The following is a 24681-nucleotide window of genomic DNA, read 5'->3' as shown; positions in this document are numbered from 1 at the left end:
GATACCATGGCCCCTGGCCAGTAACTTAAATCGTAATTCTGTGTTGTATCAGATTTACAAAGGATTATGGAGTTAAGTATTATTTATTGATGGAATGAAGGTTTGGAGCGTTCTATATCATGACTGTTGGAAAGTTTGTTTTGGTGTGCTCTTAGTATACCTGATGTATTTGAGCATAGTTGTCAACAATTTGCTGATTGTAAAATTTTTGAATTCTGATGAGAATAATCAGATGTTTGTAAATCAGCTTTTTTAAATTGATTCATTTATTTCCAGAATTTCTGTCTTATGTGTTCAAGGTGTTTCTTCATAAATTTTTTTTAGTTTAATGAACGTAAGATTCTAGGGATTATGATAAATTTGCTACTTTCTAAAAACGCTGCTATATCATGCTCTTCTTTGTGGGTAGAGAAACATACTCAACAGAAAAAGAACAGAATTAAAAGAAATCTTACTCTCTTCTTGCAGATGACCCCTGTCTAGTACCTCATTCCTATTCTAATCACATGCTGTACATATGTATGTGCACGTTCAAGCACACAACTTTCTTCTGGATTCTCATTGTTTGAATAACTTCTGATCTTCCTTGTCCTTTCAGTTGACTGAGGGTCATTTCCACTTATTTTTGGACTTCTTGTGTAACACAACCTCATTTGGCCTTCTTTCCCCAAGCACTTTCTTCCTTAGTTCTCATTTGTTAGGTTTCCTGTACGAAGCTCTCCTTCCTTCTGATACTTAGCTGGCCAATTCTTCAACCTTCCTTAATCACCAAATAAAAACTAGGCACTTGTTTAACCTGTCCTAACACAAACCTTTGTTTTGTGTTGATGAAAATTTCCATTTCTGCTGTTAAAACTTTTCAAGCATTTGTTTTCCCTCCCTAAATTGAATTTCAAAATGTTAAGAAAAAGAAAAAAATTTTTAGAACTATAATTTTTTTCTGGACTTAGATTTTTTAAGCTTTCCCTCTTATCTCTTTAGTAAACGGTTGAATGATGAGCAGTCACTTACTCTTGATAAAACAGTTTCAAAGGAAATAAGGTTTCACTCATCAACTTTAGATGAGTCTCATCGAAACACCCCATCTGAACCACTCAGAGCAAGAGAGCTAATCTCAGTAGGTTCTTTAAAATATACTATTCCAGTTGGAATGTGGATTAAAATGTAGACATCTACTAATCTTTTAACCCATTTTAAATTAATAGAATAAAAATCATCAAGGGCCAAAGAAATATAGCTCAGTTGGTATAAAGTTTGTGTTGTAAACGTGAAGCAATGAATTTATCCCTAGCATTCCATGAAACCAGTGGTGCACTCCTGCAGTCCCAACACTTGGTAGGTTGAAGGCAGTAATAGCAAAAATTCAAGGTCTTTTTAAACATGGAATCTATCTTAAGAGCAGTGAATTTTACATGATTTTTTTTTAAATTTGTGTATAGGATAAGAATATTCAAAGAAGTTATTTAATCTTAAAATCTATATATGCTCATGTGAGCCTGTAATCCTTGCAATCTGAGTTAGACTTGGGAGATAAAGATTACAAGATTGAAACCTTGTAATCAATATTATCAAATAGTATTGGAGTCTTTAGATGATTAGTAGCACCTGCTCCTTCCTCGTGATCTGGTTCCTTAATTATTCAGATGTTTTGTTTTGTTTTGTTTTTGTTGTTGTTGTTCTTTGTTTCTTTTGACTTTTAAGTGAACTAAAAATGTACAATTATAGAATGTGTGTGGCTATAATGTACAGTGTATGTTTGTGCCTGACCTTAAGATTTTATGTAAAGTAGATTTTTTAATTGATAGTCATGTTTATAACTGTTATAAGATCAATTTCACTAATATTCTTGGCAAGATAAATTATTTTGCCTGGTTTCAGATTCAGCTGTGAATCTATAATTGTTTTCTGTCTGCTGTAGTTGACTGTACTTGGAAAACACACATCTGCACTCTATTCAGAGATGATTGTCCAAAAGTTACTGTGGGTGACGAGGAAGATATGTTCACACATTAGCTACAGAGCTGAGTTACTGGGAGAACAAAGTCCCATAACATAATCTTGTCTATTGTATGCCTCTGTCTTTAGCAATATTCTCCCACTCCAAGTACAGACCTAACTAGCCATTATTTAAATCATATATGTTGGTGAAATGAGATTACAGCAGATTCCTACATAGAAGAAAACGAATCCATATTGGGAGGATGACTGTGTAAATATATTTATTTCTAGACTAATGTTAATTTTGTTCTAAGTCAGTGTGGTTGCCAGATTGTTTGTGGGACATTTTATTTCTCTCGTAATGTAAGAAAAAATATATTATCTGTGTGAGGATTGATTTTTTTTTTCTTTTTTTTTTTTAATTCTTGAAAAAAAACATCACACCAGGGCCTTCAAAGTTACTATTGCTCTGTTGTGTTTAGTAAATATGTGGTAATTTGACTTGGATCTTCCATTCAACAGTGAAATAACTTTTATTTGCTCTACAGTGCAAGGAGGTGTAAAGTTGGCAAAGTTTACTTTCCCCCCTTTTATTCTTATTCTTGAATATTTTATCATTTCTTTTCTATGTAATATTCTTACGTGAAGTATTTTTGTTTTCAGGTATTATGGATTAAGATTTTATGATTACTTATTAAAAGAGAATTTGTCTTTCAGATGGATTATTGTATAGGAAGTGGATTATTCAATATACATTCTAAGTTGGGGCTGTCCACCAATTAAAAACATTTAGAAAATTAGTTATTAATGTTATAATAGTGTCTTACAACCATTTTGATTAAATTTTTTTTTAATTTTTTTAAAGAAATATTTCTTAACTCTTTCCTAACAATGTTTGGTCCTTATTAAGTGCAGTTATTTTGTTCAACAGCAGTCAGTGGAAGAACATCTGCAATGTCAAACACTCCTACCCACAGTATCGCTGCTTCTATTTCCCAACCTCAGACTCCAACTCCAAGTCCTATCATCTCTCCTTCAGCAATGCTACCTATCTACCCTGCCATTGATATTGATGCACAGGTAAGCTCCACGTTAGCAGAGATGGTCACTGGAACTCCACCACCTTTCCAGGTTAACCTTCAGTGGTCCTAACTTATTAGACTGCATTGTCACAGACCCCGATACAATTAAAGCTCATCATCCATTTTTAAAAACTGCCAAGGCAGATATGGTGGCTCACACTTAATCCTATCGTTTAGAAGTTTAAGGCAGAACTACAGGAGTTCAAAGCCAGCTTGGGCCTTCATAGTTAATGCCAGGCCTGGCTGAGCTTTAAAGATTACTTTTAGTTTAGAAAGTACTAGATGTAAAAGAAGTAGTTTATGTAAGATTAAAGGGAAACCACAGCTCTGATCCCAGCCTTTTGAGTTTTGGGGACCATGAGTTCAAGGTCAGCCTCAGCTATGTAACAGTTTTAAGCTAGTCTAGGCTACATGATACCCTGTCTCAGTAGAACAAATATTAGGGTTGATGTGTATTTTCTTTTTTGTTTGTTTTCGAGACAGAGTTTCTCTGTAGCTTTGATGTGATGCCTGTCCTGGAACTTGCTCTGTAGACCAGATTGGCCTTGAACTCACAGATATCTGCCTGTCTCTGCCTCCTGAACTCAGGGACTAAAGGCGTGCGCCACCACTGCCTGGCTGTGTATTTTCTTAAATAGTTCATGGATTGTTTATGAAAGAAACTGCTGGGACTTGAATTCTAGATCAATCAGGTGGTAAAGTCCTGGACTAACGGACTTTATTTGAACTGTGTGTATACTGTATGTCCTTAGTTGCATTATGTAACGTTTCCCCTTGAGACCTAGGCCGGTCTGGCTGTAATCCTAGGAATCCTTCTGTTTAATCCTCCCTGGATGCTGGAGTTACAGGCATGAATCATCATACCTGACTTTACATCACTCTTAAAGATTGTGATGGAATTACTTATGGTCTGAGGAAATATGTTGTGAGTTTATGCAATTTTAGCTGGTAACAGATTCCATGGAGGGAATAGAAATACTTTATTTCTTTGGATTATCTGAAGGAATATGTATATGCATGGAGAAAGATATTGTTATGGTTTACAAAGCTTGAGATCTATTAAGAAAGGAGTTATATTAAAAATATTTTGATTCCCAACATTGAAGAGCCAGAGACAGGTAGATGTGAATGTGAGGCCAGTGGGGCCTGCATAATGTCTTAATGTCTCAATAAATAAATAAATTTAGTTGATTCTGAGTGGCAAGATTTCTCGGTGGTTAAATGTGCTTGCCACCAAGACTAATTAGCGTCGCTCAGTTTGATTCCTGTAACCCATGAAGTGGAAGAAGAAAACCACCTCCTACCAGTTGTCCCCTTACCTTTTATGTGTACTGTATTGTGTTCTCTCTCTCTCTCTCTCTCTCTCTCTCTCTCTCTCTCTCTCTCTCTCTCTCTCTCTCTCTCTCCATAACTTGAGCATGAAGTCCCAGAGCAAGAATGGGTTGACAAATTTAGTTTGTTTTATCTTGAAAAACGTGGCAAGTTTGATGTTTTAAGTCTCTAATCCTAGTGCTTGCAAGGTAGAAGGCAGGCAGTTCCTTTTCGGCTACATAGTAAGACTAAGGCCATCCTGAACTACAGAAGACCTTGAATCTAAAAGAAGGAAGGAAAGGCTAAGAAGTATGAGGTAGGAGAGATTATTTAAAAGGTAAAGTAAGAGAAAGAAAAAGTGTGCATGTTATAGTTATAATATTTTGTTTAATAGGAAGTATATGCTGTTAAGACTTAAATCAGATTTTTATAAATTTTTATTTCAAGAAGCATATGTATATACCATTAAAACTATATACTTCCAAGTTTGAGAGTTTGCTATTAAAGTGTTTCTTAGTTTATTGTTTTATATTTTGGTTTTTATTTATCTTTAGATAGGGTCTCACTCTTTAGACCAAGCTGCACTTAGTCCTAGAGATCCACCTGCCTCTTTTTCCTAAATGCTGGGATTAAAGGCGTGTACTAACATGCTTAGGCTTATTTTGTTTTAATTTCTTTACGTGTTTGTTTTATGTGTGGGTGTTTGAACTGCGTGGGTTTTTTTTTTTTTTTTTTCCCTTTTTTCCTTTTCTGTGTACCTCAAGCATGCCTGGTCTCTGTGGAGGCTAGAATTCCCTGGAACAGCCAGCCTTTAGCTGCCATGTGGGTGCTGGGAATTGAACAGTGGTGTTCTGCAAGAGCAGCAAGCTCACGTAATCACTGAACCCTCTTTTGTGTCCTAAAGTATTGCCGGGAAATATCATAAAGAAATTACCTAATCTCCTAACCATTCCTGTCATTTCATTTATTTGTCACCTTGCTTGGCTAAGAAGGAGGAAGGCTAGGAGTCAGACACACAGTGGACTTTCTCTATTTTATTTTTTGTTTCATGTGTGCTTGTCAGCTGAGTTCTGCCCTAATTTGCTTGAACTCGTGATCTTTTCCAGCTTTGTCTTCTGGGTAGGTAGAATTACAAGTGTGAGATATTGCATTCAATATGATACCATTCATGCTGCATAGCCTCTTTTAAAACTATGAAAACCATTTATTTCCATTTATTTTTGATCAAATTGTGAAATTCAATAAAACTTGGCATGAGATATATATTATTTCTCATGAGATTTTGAGACTGTTAGACTTGACTAGAAGTATGTTCTAATTTTTAAGGGATCAAGAATGAGCCCTTACACAAAATTAACTCTTGTTTTCAGAATATTTTCATAAAAATGGGTCCAAAGCTATGCACCCCCAAGTACAACTGTGATTTTACTGATTAAGTTATTGATTATGAAATTATTTCACTCATGATATTGTTTACCCAAAAGTCATGTAAGTTAACTGAATATTTGCATAAACTTTTGTTTATATATAAAGATTTGATTATGGTTCCTTAAAAATACAGCTTGGCAGTTCAGAACACCTGTTGCTCTTACAGGGGTCTCTCCCTTTCATAGCAACATAGTGGTTCATAACTATCCAGGTCATCCACCTCCCTCCTCTGGCCTCTAAGGGCACTAGGCATGTATGTGATGCACAAACATATAGGCAAGCAAACACACGTAAAATACATGAATCTAAAAAAATCATTTTTAAAACCCTGTCTATCTGGTTTCTGTATTGAAGCTTTTTTTAACTTTTGTTGCATTTTTGCTTAACACGAGTTATATTTGAGTGCTTATCTAGATACAGAAAAAATTCCTGTATCCTGGGGGGGGGGGGAACAGTCAAAATGATAATTAATGATTGCACTTTTACCTGACTTAAATTTTGAAGTTAATTTAAGGAATTTGCTTCTGTGCCAAGCAGGTATCTCAATAAAAAATTTAAGAATGCTTTTCTCCCACTTTTTTTTTTTTTTTTTTTTTTTTTTTTTTGTAAAACCCCTCTAAAAATATTTGATACTTGTAGAAGGAGCTGCTGGCTGCATTCCTGCCACCCGGCTCCCAGCCGCCTGGTTAGCTTATGCCCTGAAATAACAACACAATTGTATTCATTTAAACACTGCCTGGCTTATTAGTTTCAGCTTCTTATTGGCTAACTCTCACATCTTGACTACCCATATCTAATAATCTGCATGCCACCACGAGGTCATGGTTTAGCAGCATGAGTCTAGCCAGCGTCCATCTTGGGAAGGGGAATCATGGTGTCTGCTACCATTCTGTTCTGTCTACTCTACCCACCTATGTTCTGACCTATCAGGCCAAGCAGTTTCTTTATTAATTAACCAATGAAAGCAACACATAGAAAGAAGACACTCCAATAACAGATAGTAAAGTAAAAATCCCATGAACCCTGATGTCATGAATATTTTTGTGTATAGGATAAAACTGTGATGGAAGACACAAATGGAAAGCTGAAAAATATCTGACTGATGAGCATCTGTAAGAGATTAAACACTCTTCCATGAGATAGAGAATCTTTCATTCTAATGATGCTATTCAGATGTGCAGAAGGTATATTTGAGCCCTAGCACAAACTGGGCAAAAGGTTTCATGGCAGTAGATAAGAAGTTTAACTTGGGTACCCCTGATTTAATTTTTTTTTGATTGTATGAAATTTTATTGACCCACCAGGCGATGGTGACTCACGCCTTTAATCCCAGCACTCGGGAGGCAGAGGCAGGCGGATCTCTGTGAGTTCGAGACCAGCTTGGTCTACAAGAGCTAGTTCCAGGACAGGCTCCAAAACCACAGAGAAACCCTGTCTCGAAAAACGAAATATATATATATATATATATATATATCAGTTGGAGAGATGGTTTCTAGCATCCACATGGCACTCTTAACTCAGGTTCTAACAGACTGCCTCTAACTCAGATTCCAGGAGAATTCATTCCTTTATCTGGCCTCTTCAGCACTCAAGTAAGGGAAGTCTCGTTGGCAGCCTACATTCATAAAGATAACTATCTCATAAAAAATGTGCTAACACATTCAACTACTACTTTATATAAACTACTTTCAGAAACATTATTAAGTTTAAATTTACTGATTACTCTAATTTATTTGATATCCTGAAGTGTTACTCTATTCCTTAAACTCTTATATATAACCTGGCTGTATAAGATGAAATATTTTAAATTATGAAGATTTTCCTTTTGCGGGTATGTATGAGTCCTTCCCGGTTTTAAACGTAACTAATTTAGGAATAAGAGGTGTACTTCCTCCATGAGAGTTTTCAACCTGCATAATAATTACCTCATCAAAGGTTTTCTTTTTTCTACAGCACTCATATATTTTGTGATCCTTTGAACTAAGTCGTGTGTGTGGCCATATCACCTGCACGTTTCTTCTCTCACTTATGAAATTATGTAAATAATTTATTAGGTGTTTGTTTTTGAGACAGTTTCTCACTGTGAAATCTTGCCTGTCCTGGGATTCACTATGCAGACAGGCTGGCCTCAAACTCAGAGATTCCCCCACTCCACCCTCAATCTTAGTGCTGCTGCCATGCCCAATCTTTTTGTTTTGTTTTGTTTTGTTTTGTTTTTTACACACCTCCCTTTTCCCCATTTCTTTCTATGTTTGAGACTTTGCCCTGGGTACTTGATAAAGGAGTGAAATAGTTGCTTGGCCTGTGTCTGATGTTGTCCCCTGAGGATCCTTCTGTGCTCTCCCTTCAGACACTCTTGTCCTTCTTTCTGTTCGCTGTCAGCCATTGTTTATAGTAAACTATTTTTACCCATGGGCTAGAACACAGAACTCTTAACAGTTTGGAATTGTGTTAATGTCTCGGGGGACAGAGCAATCTTTCTGAACTTTAAGTTCTCGTGTTATCTTAAATATTTGTTGCTTACTTAAGGAATTTGTCAACTCTCGTTGCTCAGATTAAAAATATTTTTTTATTTCTTAAAATGTATAGTTTAATAAGCTTTATAAAAATAGCTTGAACTTAAATTCAAATCGACTCTGTGCTGTAATTAACAAGATCCTGTATGTAGAATGACACTCACTTTGTAAACCTGAGATTATGGAATAGAGCACTTTTTTTTTTTTTTTCTTTTGGTTTTTCGAGACAGGGTTTCTCTGTGGCTTTGGAGCCTGTCCTGGCACTAGCTCTTGTAGACCAGGCTGGCCTTGAACTCCCAGAGATCTGCCTGCCTGTGCCTCCAGAGTGCTGGGCTTAAAGGCTTGTGCCACCAATGTCCGGCTAAAAGTGATGCTTTTAATTAATATTAAATTTATGCTTTATAATGAGGGATATTATATATTGATCACCTGAAATTTTTTGTGGTTATCTTTTTTAAATTTTTTATATTTTTTTGTATTTAAGTTAGACTAGTCCCCGAAGGAAGTTTTCAAAGCTTTGTAACCTAAAGCTATTGTTGAGTTGCTTACACTTAAAGGAGAGGACGCAGGCCATGTGTATTTAACAGTTACACTCAGAGCTTTGTGATGCGGTTCGAGCAGTTTGCTGTCTAGAAAGCCTATCTCTGATTACCAGTTAAGTTTGGCCATCAGAAAGTTGTGTTTCTGAGCTTTTGTTGCCTTTTCTCTTAAATCAGACGTGGTTCCTTTTCTTTCTTTTTTAAAAATATAAAACTTGGAATGAAGATCATGTACTGACGTCCAGAGCTGTCACTCACTGCAGTTTCGTGTCCTTCTCCACTGTTGTAGTTGGTGCACCTCCCTTGTGGCCATCCCTGATCTCTGCAGTCAGTGGCTCTTCTGCAGAGCAGCTATTGCGGCTCCCTCTCCAGCACTGACTAGTAGGCTTTTCTCATTTCTTGACTCTTGATCAATTTCACTTTTTGTCTTTTAATTTTTTTGTAATGGAGTTTGGCTTTCACAGTTATTGGGAGGGTATGACTTCTTGTATTATGTAAATATTATTGTATAAGAGCACTATAAATCTTTAAGTCTGTTATTAGTAATAGTCTTTGAATATTTGAAGTTATAGCTGTTGTCATTTCTGCAATGTTCAGTTAGTGTAATGTATTCTGGACAAAATATTACATGTAGGTTGAGAATGAAAATATAGCATAAATTCATAAAGTTTTCAAGAATTTAGTGGACTGGCCATGGTGTGCCAATCTTAAATCTCAGTGCTTGAGAAGAAGAGTTGGGTGAACCTCTTAGTTCAAGGCCCACTTGGTCTATATAGTGAGAGCGTGTCTCAAAAACAAACCAAAGATGGTTTTTCTTTTTTAGTGTGGTAATAGAGATATAAACATATTATCAAGGATAAAAATGGAGTTTGTCAGATGCAGTGGCATATGCCTTGTGCTCTCAGTAGGTTCAGGTGGAATTGAGTTTCCAGTCCAACCCCAGCTATATAGTGCGACTAATAATCACAAAGGAAAAATAGAGACATATTTTTAGGACTTTTTAGTTGTCTCATTAAAAAGTAAAAAGAACAAAATTTGGTGGCACACTCCTTTAATCTCAGTGCTCAGGAAACAGGTGGATCTCTGTGGTCTACATAGGAAGTTCTAAGTAGTCAGGGCTTCAAAATAAGACACTCCCTCCTGACCCCCTCAAAAGAAGAAAACCCACTCCAATTCCTTTTTCAAGGCCGCCTGGTCTACTACATACAGATCTCCAAGTGTCAGGAGTACAGAGATCCAGTTTCATGTTCCAATTAAAAAAAAAAAAAAAAAGGCAAGTCCACCATAAAAAGGAATGAGTTATACAGCTGTTTTTTTCTGGAGTTTTATTTCATCAGTTAAGTCTTGCAAATTGGTGTATGTTGAGTTTATAGTTAAATGATCACATCATTTGCTTTACCTGAGAATGATTTCGGTGTTGAAAAGCCTTCATGACATAGTCTTCTCCCCCAGAGTTTTGTCATCCTGTTATAATACTTTTCAATTTTATATATGAATTATATTGGAAATACCTTTATTTATATTTAAATGTTACTGCATAACTGAAAAAGTACATTCACATGTTCATTTTTCCAGACTACCTAAAGCACTTTCTAATAGGTTGATTAATTAAATTAAAGATTATCATAAAAGCCAGGCATGGTGCTATTCACATGCATTTCCCTCATTCATGAGTAATTAATGTGGGTGATTGGAGACCCTCTTGAGATACATAGTGAGATCCTGTCTCAAAGAAACAAAGGGGTATGAGTCCCTAGCCGTGTTCATTCACACATTTGTCCAGAAGTTAAATTATGTAATATCCTAGCACAGTTACAGTCTTTATTTTTCAATTTATAGTGTATTACACATTTTATTCCTTAAAGAATTTAGGATCTTTATTTTTAAACACATCTAAGTTACTTAGGCCAGTCTTTCTGTAACAACCCTGACTGTCCTGGAACTAGCTTTTTGAGCCGGCTGGTCTAGAACTCAGAGATCCTACTCCCTCTACTTCCTGAGTGCTGGAATTAAGCATGTTTGAAACCACGCTTGGCTCAATTTTTATCTATGAAAAGGCTTGCTTTTCAGCTGGAATTTTTTTTTTTTAATGGGTCCAACACAACTCATTTGGTCTCTGCATAGGATTTCCTCCATGTTCTGGTAGTTTCCTGCTCTAGCTGGTAGGGCCTGTGTTCCTGCTCTTGGTGTTGTACCTGATCTACTTCTGCCCTCTGATAATTTCCTTTTGTACATGGGCTGTTGAGCATCAGCTGAAGACACCAGAGGAATTCTCTTCTGATCTCCAGAGCAATCTGGATAGTCCTTTCCTTTTCACACTCTCTTCTCAGCTAGGCCCTGGACACCTCCCACTCCTACATTCTGTGTTTTTGTCTTTAAGAATCTTCTGTATGCCTGTCTATATGCATTTCAAAGTGTGTGTATGTGTGTGTTACACACATTAGGTCAGGCAGGCTAACATGCTTATAATAGCAATAGAGAGACAGAGGTTGAAGGAACAATGTAAGATCAAGGCCATCCTGGGGTACAGTGAGGTTCTATCCCAAAAATGTAAGCAAATTTATTTGAAATAGAAACAGATGTTACTCTTTAATATGTGACAGCAAAATTGAATTCACACTTTTTTCCCTCAATTTTATACTTGAAATTAGCATATGATAGAAAATAATCCTTTTTCTTCCTTTGGTGTCATTAATAATTGTTTATAAAGTTTGAATATTATTTGTATACCTAAAAAGGTCACTAAAGTTAGGCATATGGAGAAGATTTGTAATTTCAGTATTCCAGTGGTAGTGGCAGTGAGGGACAAACAGTTCAAGGTCATCCTCAGCTGAGGCAGACCCAAGCTGGAAAGTTTCAGAACCATTACCACCAAAAAAGGAAAAAGGAAAAAAACAAACCATGAATTGACTTCTTATTGGTGAGGTTGGCAATAAACCATATACCATCCAAATGATTTGTGTAAGCCTGGCTTGGTGGCATGCATTTATAATTCGAGAAATCAGTAAGAAGCCTGAGGCAGGAAGATGACTCATTTTAGCTAAGCTTGGGCCACATGGTTTGAGGTCTTGATGTAACATAGGGAGGCACATATGTATCTTGTGTTTTTGACAGTAACACTGGATGGTTATTTAAATGAACTAGTTAAACTAATGGCTTTTCTTTTCTCTCTTTATAGACTGAGAGTAATCATGATACTGCACTAACGCTTGCCTGTGCTGGTGGCCATGAGGAACTGGTACAAACACTACTAGAAAGAGGAGCTAGTATTGAGCATCGAGACAAGAAAGGTAGCCCTTATTTATGTTAGTTTTATTTTATAGAAGTTTTGTGGGAACTATGAATTTAGAAACAATTAGTTTTTAGCCACATATTGGTGCTTAATTATATTGGAAAACAGTTGTTACTGTTTCTTTGCTTAGCATGTTGTAAGCAGGTTCTTTTTTTTTGTTTGTTTTTTAGGTTTTACTCCACTCATTTTGGCTGCTACAGCTGGTCATGTTGGCGTTGTAGAAATATTGCTGGATAATGGTGCAGACATTGAAGCCCAATCAGAAAGAACCAAGGACACACCACTGTCCTTGGCTTGTTCTGGGGGCAGACAGGAGGTAGCATTTGATCTTAGTGCAATTTCTTTTCTGTTTAGCAAATATGTATATACTCATGTATTTGTGTACAACATACTCATGTATGTTGTGTAGAAACATTTTGCCTGTTATATTTATCACAGTAACTTAAATTACTACATATGAGCAAGAGTAGGCTAGTATAATATTCCCCATAAAGTCACATAATGTAAACATACAGTCTTGTTCCTCTAAGAGTAGTACCTGCCATAAGAATCCTTTGTATTGCATTTGTCTTTAAGAGAAAGATTAAGCCATTCTAGATGAGATGTACAATTCTTATATATACTAATTCTTCATGTTCTATAACTTCAGACAGACCAAATGACAGGAATTGATCATATAGGGTCAAGAAAATTGAACTGTGAAGTTATCAGTTTTATGTCTAATAGCATTTAATAATTAGCTGGTTAACCTAGTTTTCCCCCCTCCCCCTCAAACATCTCTACAGGGAATATAGGCTAAATAAGTCAATTGTGGTATCTTTATGGATTCAGAATTTACCAGTCTTAGATCTAGAAATCACCCTTTCATCCGTGTTAATTTCCCATTCACCTTTAAAACGGGTTATTGAACAGCACGGATAACTGCAGGTCTCTACATGGAAGGAAGGAAAGGACTTTCTAAAGTAGTTCTTTAGTACTTTGATCCCTACATGTTCACTGTGGTACATGTACCTGTATTTGATCCCATATAACACACAATAATAAAAATCAAATCATCCGTTTCTCGATCCCTAAGTAACTAGGTTTTCAGAACAAACTAGTAAAAGATATTTTTATAGTTTCTATCCAAGAGTGGGAAATGTAAAAAAAAAAAAAAAGGGCACAAATATATATAAAAGGTTAGAGCTTCTTTGTATTATAGATTAAAAACAAAGGCATGATACACACATGGACTGTTTCTTGGTAACTTTTTATTTAGCCTAATCCTATGTTCCTTTCCCCTTTTATGTATATATAACGTTTCATGCTTGTGGTGATAACATAGCACCTGTTCTGTTGTATTGCTCCTTTCTGATTGTTTCATCTGTAATTCACAGTGGAGGTGGAGAAAGTCTTAAAAATTATCAGGATGTGGTAGCCCATGCTTTTAATCTCTGCACTCTGTAAGCAGAGGCAGACAGATCTCTTAGTTGGAGACCAGCTTGCTCTTCATAGAGAGCTGTAGTCCAGTCAGGGAGCCAATGCCCTTAATAAACAAAACAACAACAATAAAATTAAAACCTTTCCTCGTCACTATTCTATTGCTATGAAGAGATGTCCTGACCACAGCAGCTCTTATAAAAGATCATTTCATCGTAGGCTTGCTTACAGTTTCAGAGATTTCATTCATTATGGTCACAGCAGGGATCATAGTGGCATGCAGGCAGACATTGTGTTGGAGAAATAGTTAGAATTGTATATCAGGATCTATGGGTAGCAAGAATAAAGAGAGATTCTGGACTTCTGAAACCTGAAAGGTCACCCTCAGGGATACACTTCCTCCAACAAAGCCACACCTCCTAATCCTTCTCAAATAACATCACTCCCTTATGACAAGTATTCAAATATATGAGCTTATGGGGACCATTTAATTCAAGACACCACACTAGATTTCCTATCCATTTCCCATTATAATATGAGAACAGATGATAGAAATTTTTGAGGCTAAGTACTACTACTTTAAATTTTTCATTATGATTTAGCTTGAAATAGTATTTATTCACACACTGACAAATAGTTTAATTTTAAATCAAATAAAGTCACTTCATTTAAAAGCAGTAAGCCACACTTGTGAGTTTTTTATATCTAAAATCAAACATGTGGGATGGAGATATAATCATCAGTAAATATGATTGACTAGCATGTTCTAAGGGGTTCGTCATCCTTGGCACCACAAGGAACTAACCAAGCCAAGATAACTTAATATTCTACTTTCTGCTATGAAACTTTGCCTAGAAACACATTGCTTCCATTTGGTGTCATTATAACAGGTATTGTGAAATAGTTGGTATGATTAGGAAAGTCAGTTCAATGTAAAATTACAGAATAATGTTTAGAAAAAATGAAATTTGCAAGCATTTATTTATTACATGGCAAATGCTATGAAACTCTCAAGCCGTTTAGAATAGACATGTTAACTGATGCCTACTGGCTTGTGCCTGGACCCTCTGGGCATTGAACTCAGTCGGGGCTCTATAGAAAGACACCGCCATTAAACAAAACAATATATAACAGGCTAACATATGGCCCAACATGTAGAGATATTTGCCACCCAGCCTGACAATCTGATTTTTCGACACATGCTATTTTAATAAATGTAGTAAGAAAAAGAAACACACAAGCATGGTGGCTCATGTAAGAATGAGCAAGATCCCTTTTTGAGGTGATGGTGAGAGCCAACTTCTGAAAGTTGCCCTCTGCCTTCCCACCCGCATTCCATATGCCCTCAGTGTATAGACATTTACAGTAAATAAAAAGTAAAACCACGTAGTCTTGCTAGCTTTAATCGAAGTAATGTTTAGCTTTATCTAAACACGATTTTAACTGGTATATCTCTGAATGGCCAAAAAGCACTTAATGCTTTAATGCTCAATAATTTGGCTCTCAGAGAAAAGCTCTTGAGATCCGGAAGATTAACAGCCAGAACTCCTGTATTGTTGCTAGGGTATAAATGCTCTTGGGATCAGTTTGCCAGCATCTTAAAAAGTAATGCACCCAATATTCTGTTACCAAGTCAAATTTGATGCTGTGCCCACAGGCACAGAATAATATTAAGGTTGTCAAGGTAAAGCATGGGAACATTTTTCAACTCTTCTGTAACAAAAAGCAAATATAGATTGCCAGCTGTCATGGCGCACACCATTAATCTCAGTGCTTGGGAGGGGGAGGCAGTCAAATCTCTGAATTTGCTTCCAGCCTGATGTAAATAGTGAGGCCCTGTCTCAAATTCTAGTGCATTCATGTGTACATATAAGATGAATCTCGTCTCATGGTTTCCTTTATAACTAACTATATGATAAAAGTAACAAAAGTATTCGTTTTTAAATTATGTCCTAAAAACATTTGAGGTCTAAATCTTCTTTGAGTATTCATTAGATTTCTTAAGTTTGTTTGTTTTTTAACTTGAGAGCTTTCTGTTGTCTGTTAACTTCTAAGAACCTTGTTGCCTAAAACTATAAAGAAGAGTTTTCTCATTTCGTTATATACCAGGCAAAAAACCCAGAAATACACTTCTGAAATTGTCGTGGCTTTAGAAAGTATACTTCCCACCTTTTTTATTTTTTATTATTTTTTTTCCCTACTAGGTGGTGGAGCTGTTGTTAGCTCGGGGTGCAAATAAAGAACACAGGAATGTTTCTGATTACACACCTCTAAGCCTGGCTGCTTCTGGTGGCTACGTGAATATCATCAAAATACTGCTAAATGCAGGAGCCGAGATCAATTCTAGGCAAGCTCTATTTTTTTTTTTTTTTTGTCTGTAGACACTTTATTAAGAATATTGTGGTGTAAATTTTTGGAACTGCTATTTTAGTAAAATTTTTATAAAGTTATAAAATTTAAAATATTCAAGAATTCAGAATGTTGCTATAACTGAAAATTACAAACTACTGTTTCTTAGGGAGCTAAAGGAAATATCTTTGTTGGTGTTTATTAAAGAGGTAGATATTTGCTTCATCATCATAGGATGAGACTCCACTCCCTAGCTGGTTATTTGGCATCTGCTCCAAGGAAGTTTTAGTAGTATCTCAAAAGATGCAAGGGCTGAGAAAAGTAGTTAAAATGTTAAATAATCCTACAGAGTTTTAGCCAGACTTGGTAGGTGGGTCCACTGCTGTAATTGACGAGCTTGGGAGGTAGAGGCAAAAGAATCAGGAGTTCAGGGTCATTCTCAGCTAGAAGCTAGCTAACCTGGACTACAAGATACTCTGTTTCAAAAGAACAGGAGAGAAATTTTTATATTCAATTTTTTTTTTATCATTGCCGTTTCTCTGCTATGACACACATTGTTTCCCCGTTATTTTTCACCCCCAGAACTGGTAGCAAATTGGGCATTTCTCCACTGATGTTAGCAGCTATGAACGGGCATACAGCTGCAGTTAAGCTTCTCTTAGACATGGGCTCTGACATAAATGCTCAAATAGAAACCAATCGGAACACTGCCCTTACCTTAGCCTGCTTCCAAGGAAGAACTGAAGTGGTTAGTCTTCTGCTTGATAGAAAAGCAAACGTTGAACACAGAGCTAAGGTAAGAAAGATGCTGAAACTTGCCATTTGTCAGACCTTTGTCATGGAGACAAAATACGTATCTGAGAGAAATGGTTTTAGACATGAAAGAACAGGTGTATTGTAGAAGTTATGATTTTATGACTTTATCACATTAATCTACTATATGGTTGAAGTCATTTATGAAAATACTTGGGCATATGCTTTTTAAATTATTATTGATAGGTTAATTAGCTGAAAACAATGCGATTATTTTGAAAGGACAGGAAACATGTACTGTCATTCACGTCATTGGACTTGGGTCTTACTCAAATTCTTTTCACCATACCTCCGGTTTTAGGTAAATAAATGTTTTAATTAAATACAACTCAACACCTGTCAGTACAAATTTATGAATCTGTAGAAACTATACCATGTTGCCTCCCGAGATTGTTAACATTTTGGCTATTTCTGATCTCTTCCATAGTTTTTTTTTTTATTGTTTTTTTTTTATTTATTTATTTTCCATTAAACCTAGACTGGCCTTACACCACTAATGGAAGCGGCCTCTGGTGGGTATGCAGAGGTGGGCCGAGTTCTTTTGGACAAAGGTGCTGATGTTAATGCCCCTCCAGTGCCCTCCTCAAGAGATACAGCTTTAACCATAGCCGCAGATAAAGGGCATTATAAATTTTGTGAACTTCTTATTGGCAGGTATGTTATGAGCATATCCTTTGTTTGTGAATGTAAGTGCTGATCATTTCCTGGGCACTCTCACTGTGTACAAAATAAAATGTAATTCTGTAACCTACGTTTTAGTCTCTTAAGTTGATAGTAACTATTCAGTATCAGACAGGATGAAGGGCAACTGTTACTTTTAGTTAATTAGTAGCTGCCTGCTAGGTTTTAAGAAAAATGCTTGTCAGTGACTAACTAGCTAGTGGCTCATGCTCTTAGGGGACAGAGGCAGGTAGATATCTGATTTAGAGGCTGGGCTGGTCTACATAGTGAATTCCAGGACAGCCAGGGTTGACTATATCTTAAAATAAAATCTTAGCTGGGCAGTGGTAACATATACCTTTAATCCCAGCAGTCAGAAGGCAGAGGCAGGTGGATCTCTGTGAGTTGGAGGCCAGCCTGGTTTACAAAAGCTAGTTTTAGGATAGGCTCTAAAGCTACAGAGAAACCCGGTCTTGAAAAACCAATAAAATAAAATCTTAAATTTTTTGTAGGCATCCCACATACCTAATGTTTGATTCTGAGTCTAAACTGGACACTAAAGCCCCCCCCCCCCCCCCCCCCCCCCGTGTACTGTAAATACGTGGATACAGAATATCTGAGTTGGAATTCAAAGTTACACTGTCATTTGTAAATAAGGGAAACATATATTGAATATATATATATTTAATTTGATAGTAATGGATAGAAATTCTCTAATACAATTCTAAAAAAATGCATTCATACTTGAGTATTTATTTTCCTCTTTAAATTTTCACAGCAGTTGATTTTTTTTTTCCTATTACTGTCCCTATCATTTCATCTCATGTAAGAAAGTGCTGTCTGTCACTCGTTTCCAGGGGAGCTCATATCGATGTGCGGAACAAGAAGGGAAATACTCCGCTGTGGCTAGCAGCAAATGGTGGACACCTAGATGTGGTTCAGCTACTGGTGCAAGCAGGTGCAGATGTAGATGCAGCAGATAATCGCAAGATAACACCTCTCATGGCCGCATTTAGAAAGGTAGCACACCTCGTCCTCATTCGTATGCATTGCACATGCTGATCTGTGCTAGGGAGAGCTTGGCTTAGTGTTTATTTTAGTAATACTGTGTGCAAACGCAATACTTTACTGGCAAACCAAATAGATCTAGTATTTCTGAAATTCTGTGAATGTAATTCATATTGGACATCAAAACTAAGGAATCCTTTAAGAAGATCGTCTAGGATGGCCAGCCAGATGGCTCAGTGGGTAAAACTACATGATATACAAGCCTGGCAACTTGTGAACCCTGGAACTTACATAATGGTAAAAAGAGAACCAACTCCACAAAGTTATCCTATAACCTCTACAAAATGCATTCCTGGCATAGGCACCCATATTCATACATTACAGACATACGCATACTCAATAAGTAAAATAAAACTTAGGATTTTTAGTGCTGTGAAGAGACACCATGACCATGGCATCTCTTAAAGGAAAATATTTAATTGGGTGGCTTACATTTCTGAGATTTAGTCCTTTATCGTCATGGTTGAATGTTGTGGCATGCAGGCAGATATGGAGCTAGAGAAGAACTTAGCATTCTACATCTTTATCTGCAGGCAACAGGCAGTCAACTTTTGACACTGGGTAGGACTGGAGCATGTATGAGACCTCAGAGCCCATCTCCACAGTGACACACATCCTCCAAGGCCACACCTCTTAATAGTGCCACTCCTTATGGGTTTATGGTGGCCACTTACAAATTACTACAGACACCTAAGCTTCACATTCAAAATCTAGTTACACTTTTAATGTTTAGATGTTTTCTTAAGTTACCATTATAAAATAAACTAGGTTTCATTTTATCATTGATTTTATTTATTTATTGGGGCTTTTGCTTGTTGTTGCTTGGTTTGGGTCTTTTGTCTTGACTTTGGGACAGATCTCACTATGCAGTTTTGACTGGCTTGGAACTTGATGTTAATCTTGCCTCTAGAGCAGTAGGACTAAAGGTGTGCAACAATAAGCATGACCTTATTTTTTAGTTTTAAATATTAGGGAATAATAAATCAAAGAAAACCTCACTATTAATAGTTTATTGAAAAATTAGTGTTAGAACTAGAAATAAGAATTTTAAATGAAGCAAAAGCAGCCTTTTTTCCTCTGCAGTGCTGTTGCACGGAGCTGTGTGTGTCAATTAAATATTTGCTTTAGCACACACTGATAACTTAATTCGGTTTTAGCCTAATTTGATACTTATTTCAAGAACTATATTTGTTTACTTTTGTAGAGACACAATTTCTTGGTCTAGGCTGTCTTGAAAGTCACTATATAAGATGGGGCTTGAACCTTAGACATTCTTCCTCTGTCCTTCTAGTGGAGATACATCTATATAATTTTTTTAAATTGTATTAAAACATTTTAGATTGCATTACTTTTACAAAAAATCCCTCATTAGGGATATAGCTTAACAAGAGAGTGCTTGTCTGGTGTGCGTGAGACAGTGGACTTAATCCTGACAACACAGCAAGCTAGTATTCAGGAAATACCTTGTACATGGTAAATCTTGGGCTGTTTTTAGTATATAAGTTACAAGACATGCTCTTTCTCTCATCCTTTCTGATTCTTGTTCTTATTTTGTTGCTGATGATTTTTGGGCTTTAGCCTGGTTTTTCTCATCTGGAAACAGGGTCTTTCTGTAGTGTTGGCTAGCCTCCAGCTAGCTATGTATACCAGTCTGGCCTCAAACTCATAAAGTTCTGCCTGCCTCTACTTCCTGTGCTGTGCTGGAACTAAAGGTGTGTACCACCACTCCAGTTACTGACTCTTGTTCTTTGTTCCACTTTGCTTCTGGTTATCATGGACTACATGGCCACTTGCTTTTTCCCTTCAGCATTCAAATCTACTCTTTCTCAGTGGTTCATTCTCTAGCATATTGGCTGAGTCATCAAACAAGTTAGCCTTTCCTTGCTGCTCCACTGTGTTAGTGTTCTCTTGACTGGTCTGCTTTCCCATATAGCATATTTAGAGCTCACCTTCCACTGTGAATCCCTAATAGAAGAATCGTGTTGTTGATTGATCTTTGTCTTACATCCTGTCTGCTGACCTCTGTCAGCAACAGAGTGCTCATGTTTGTTCTCACTGCTTTCTTTGTTCTTTGTGTAGTTTAAATCTCTTAAACTGTTCCCATTTTATTGGATGTCATACAGAGGTTGTTCTAAGTTCTATAGTCCTTCTGAAGTCCTATGTTATTGTTTCAATTTTTAGCAAGTACTGGTATTGCAGGAATAGGCTATCAAGTCCAGCAGCTTCCTGTGTTCCTACATTCCTTCTCCCTTCCTCTCTTTCTTTTTAATGAATGTTATTGGAGAGGGTGCTGTATGAGTTGTGGCCTAGAGGTATTTTAAAGACTGTAAGTATTCATTTAAAGACTTTAAAAAAATAAAAACAAATTAATACAAATTGAAAGAAAGAACTCCATTTTTTACATCTGCATTTCATTATTTTGGAGGCTTGAACAGGTTCAAGACTGGCCTCAACATAATGAGTACTTTAATTCCAGTGGAGAAAGAAGCTTGCAGAGATGAGCTAGAAAACTACCTGGTCTGTCTGTAGTAACTTCCAGGACAGTCAGGACTACCAAAAAAAGGGGAGATAAGGAAATACCTCAAACAGATTGGGCACAATGGCTTAGCAGATAAAGGTACTTGTCATGCATGACTGGCAACTTGAATTTGGTGGTATCTATTTTTAGGGTCATGTGAAGGTGGTACGCTACTTGGTCAAAGAAGTCAATCAGTTCCCATCAGATTCTGAATGCATGCGGTATATAGCAACCATCACCGATAAGGTAATGTATTGCTCAAATTCACCTTAAGTATGAGCTAGGATTTCTTTTGGTTAATACAACTTTTGTGCCAATAAACTCAGCATGAGTCATAAAGTATACTATATAACAGTTTTGTTTAATATTTATGAACTTTTAAAAAGATTTACCTAGATTTGTGATGTATTGTTTTTTTATTTTTGTTTTGTTTTGCTTTTTGAGATGGGGTTTCTCTGTGTAACAGCCCTAGGTGTCCTGAAACTCAGAGAGATCCCCGTCTCTGCCTCCCAAGTGCTGGGATTAACTGCGAGCGCCACCACTGCCTGGCCGATGCCACCACGTATTCTTTTCTTGCCCCAGGACATTCTCTTCCAGATCCTAGCCAACATTTTTTTACTTGACTTATGGCAGATGTAGTGAAGAAAAAAAAAGTCTGATTAGAGATCTAATAGCTATCTTCCACTATCATTTTGTGCTTGTGACGTGTGTGTGTGTGTGTGTATGTGTATACCCATATTCCTTTGGAAATGAAAAGGCCAACAAATGTAAATAATGTTGCATGATAATTAATCAGCTTCCTTTTCTAATTCATTGCCTTGCCTTACTTTGGATGTTTGTGGCAGGTTTTTTTGTTGAGAGTTGAGGCTGATTAAAATTTATTTTATTTTGGATTTTCAAGACAGGGTTTCTCTGTATAGGGCATCAAATCCTATACAGTTAACTCAGTTTGTAGACTGTATTAATCTTGAATTCAAAAATCTGCCTACATCTACCACTATCGCACCTGGAGAAAATACTGTATGCTTTTTGGTTTTTCAAGACAGGCTTTGGAGCCTGTCCTGTAGCTCTTATTAGACACAGGCTGGCCTCGAACTCACAGAGATTTACCTGCCTCTGCCTTCCGAGTGCTGGGATTAAAGGCGTGCGCCACCACCGCCGGGCGCTTTTTGGTTTTTCAAGACAGAGTGTATCTGTGGCTATTCTCATACTTAGAGATCTGCCTGCCTCTGCTTCCCGAGTGCTGGAGGTAAGGTGTGTGCCACCACCTAATTTTTTTTATTGATACTGATAATTAAAGGAATATTCCTATGCTCTTTATTTTGAGATTGAAATCACTAAGTTTAAACACCCCCTGTATATGCTTTACATATATCTATCTGTTGACATTGACCTCATTTGTAGGAAAAAATTTATTGTAGTTATGTTGAATGCTTTTTTGATTTATTTATATTATTCATGATTGTTTTGCTTACGTTTTTATGTACACTGTGTATGCAATATGCTTGATTTCTATATTTTAAGTGTGTATTTGAAAATGGGAAGCTCTTACTTTTTTTTTTTTTGGAAATGTACAGTTTGCTATCTATATATCACTTCTTCCCAAATAACCCCCTCCCCCAATCCCTGGCCTAATGTTCATTTTTAAGTATTTTAATGAAGATTATGTTTTTCAGAGTCTGAGTAAATGTGGTGGAAATGTCTCCAACTTGTCATTGCAGGAGATGCTAAAGAAGTGTCATCTTTGTATGGAGTCAATAGTACAAGCCAAAGACAGGCAGGCTGCTGAAGCGAATAAGAATGCCAGCATACTGCTGGAGGAGCTAGACCTGGAAAAGGTAATGGAAGGTTTTTACATGGAGCCCATTCTTTATCCTTTTGCTGTTTCTCTCCTACATGTATTGTCTCTGTGGTATTTGGTTTCCTTCTCTATTAACATGCATGACTTATCATAGTGATCATGCACTTAACCAGATTTGATTTCTAGTACCACAGGGGGAAAGTAAAAAAAAAAAAAAAAATTTGTAATCTTAATAAAATTTTATTACAGGGATCACATTGATCTGAAAGAAGGCATACATTCTATCTAGATTTTATTTCATTTAAAGTTCTCTTAATTCTCAACCACAACCCTAGACTTGATTACAAATAAATTTTTCAGAGATAACACCATATCTACTGCAAGGCACAGGTGGGTAGTATAACACAGTCACTCAGAGCATTTAATATATGTATTGGGTTGGAGTAGTTGGGCATTTGGTGGTTTTTTTGTTTTTTAAGACAGTGTATAGATCCTAGGCCAGCCTTGAATGTGGTATGTATGTAGCCTAGGCTGATTTAAAACTCTAGATTATCCTGATTCAGGCTCAGGTAAGTTTTCCACTTGAGCAGCTTGACGGAAAACTCACCTTACATGCTTCTTTTTCAAACAGTAAAATTCCTGGGAATACCTGGCTTTTTCTTTACTCCCCATTTTGCCTATTTATTCTCACTACCTGTATGACCCAGGTTGTCTCAGAAATAGTCATTGTAACAGGAAAATAATTAGATCTAAATTCTTCTATCAACCTTTTTGTTTTTTAAGATTTGTTTACCTTGTGTGTATATCCACATGTATCAGGTGCCTGCACAAGCCAGAAGGCATCAGAGGCCCTGGAGCTGTAGTTACAAGCATTTTCGAACTACCTGCTGTGGGTGCTTGTCGGGGACCAGTTTTGACAAGTATACCACTTACATGGTAGAGATATGGGGATTAGAAATATAAGAGAATGAAGATGTGAGTGAAATTAACAAACATAAGCTTAGGGATAGCATCAAGAGGGAGTTCCTGTGGATACTGAAATTGACCATGTTTAATTTTTATTTGCTTAAAATAACCCCTACCCCAAAAGATAAGGTAAAAATTGCATTAATATGACAAAAGGAATTGAACAGAGCACTTGAAGATGTGGGCTGCATTCATAGTTAAACATTCTCTTGCTAGAATAAAGACAAGTAATACTTATACACTAGACCAAAACATTCTGGAGTCAAACTGTTCCCTGGGGCAATCCATTGTTACCTCCCTAAGGAAGTAGGAACTTTGTTGGCTCTTATGACTTTTGTTTGGTAGAAACAGATCGACTTCTCTATTCTTGAAATATAAGGTCTGGATATAAGTCACATCGGTTGACAGTAACTTTGAGAGACTAGAACTCTCTGATTTAAATCTAGGTGGGACCTTTGTTTGAGGTAGAAACAGAAACCTTGAAGGAATAGAAGTAAGTTCCAACTCTGACCTTTTCATCAGGGTGAAATGGCAACAACTTTGAGCCTTCGTGCAATCAGGGACAAGAACACACACTGACATGCATTCTGCCTACTAATGTGTAATTAGGCACACTTCCTGCCTGTGTTCCATCTGGGACAAGCAAGCTTGTTTACAGAAGTGAAAACGTGGTTTGTACAAGATCAGGCAATTACAAGAACAACCCTCAGCATTCCAGGAACTTATCTTTCCTTGGGCAAGTGGGACTTACAGGGTAGAGGCATTTGTTTTATGATTCTCTTAAGCACAATAATTTTAAATTTTTAAACATAATGTTCACCATAACAATATTATGTCTTGATAGGCACAGGCCTTTATTCCCTGCACTTGGGAAGCAGAGACAGGCAGTTCAGTGAATTCAAGGCCAATCTGGTCTACAAAGTGAGTTCCAGGACATTCATGGCTGTTACGCAGAGACACTCTGTTTCAACCCTCCTCCTA

At 36.8% G+C, this 24681-nt stretch overlaps 1 protein-coding gene across 6 annotated transcripts in view; it reads left to right on the top strand.

The window, feature by feature from the left end:
- Nucleotides 1-24681, top strand: part of Ankrd17 (ankyrin repeat domain 17) — a 134576-nt gene that overhangs the window by 83946 nt on the left and 25949 nt on the right. For 4 of the 6 annotated variants that reach the window (XM_050150168.1, XM_050150164.1, XM_050150166.1 and 1 more), the window contains 9 exons: nt 2870-3018; nt 11993-12104; nt 12277-12422; nt 15730-15872; nt 16457-16670; nt 17166-17341; nt 18205-18367; nt 21084-21179; nt 22655-22771. In XM_050150168.1, the coding sequence (XP_050006125.1) occupies nt 2870-3018; nt 11993-12104; nt 12277-12422; nt 15730-15872; nt 16457-16670; nt 17166-17341; nt 18205-18367; nt 21084-21179; nt 22655-22771 (1316 nt within the window). The remainder of the gene's footprint in view (nt 1-2869; nt 3019-11992; nt 12105-12276; nt 12423-15729; nt 15873-16456; nt 16671-17165; nt 17342-18204; nt 18368-21083; nt 21180-22654; nt 22772-24681) is intronic. The other 2 variants (XM_050150169.1, XM_050150165.1) reach the window with 1 other exon arrangement.

The sequence above is a fragment of the Alexandromys fortis genome, unplaced genomic scaffold (genome assembly GCF_014885135.2).
Source record: "Alexandromys fortis isolate MF-2015 unplaced genomic scaffold, M_Fortis_MF-2015_v1.1 scaffold_0, whole genome shotgun sequence".
Taxonomy (NCBI): domain Eukaryota; kingdom Metazoa; phylum Chordata; class Mammalia; order Rodentia; family Cricetidae; genus Alexandromys; species Alexandromys fortis.
This window is presented reverse-complemented; position numbering and strand designations above follow the sequence as displayed.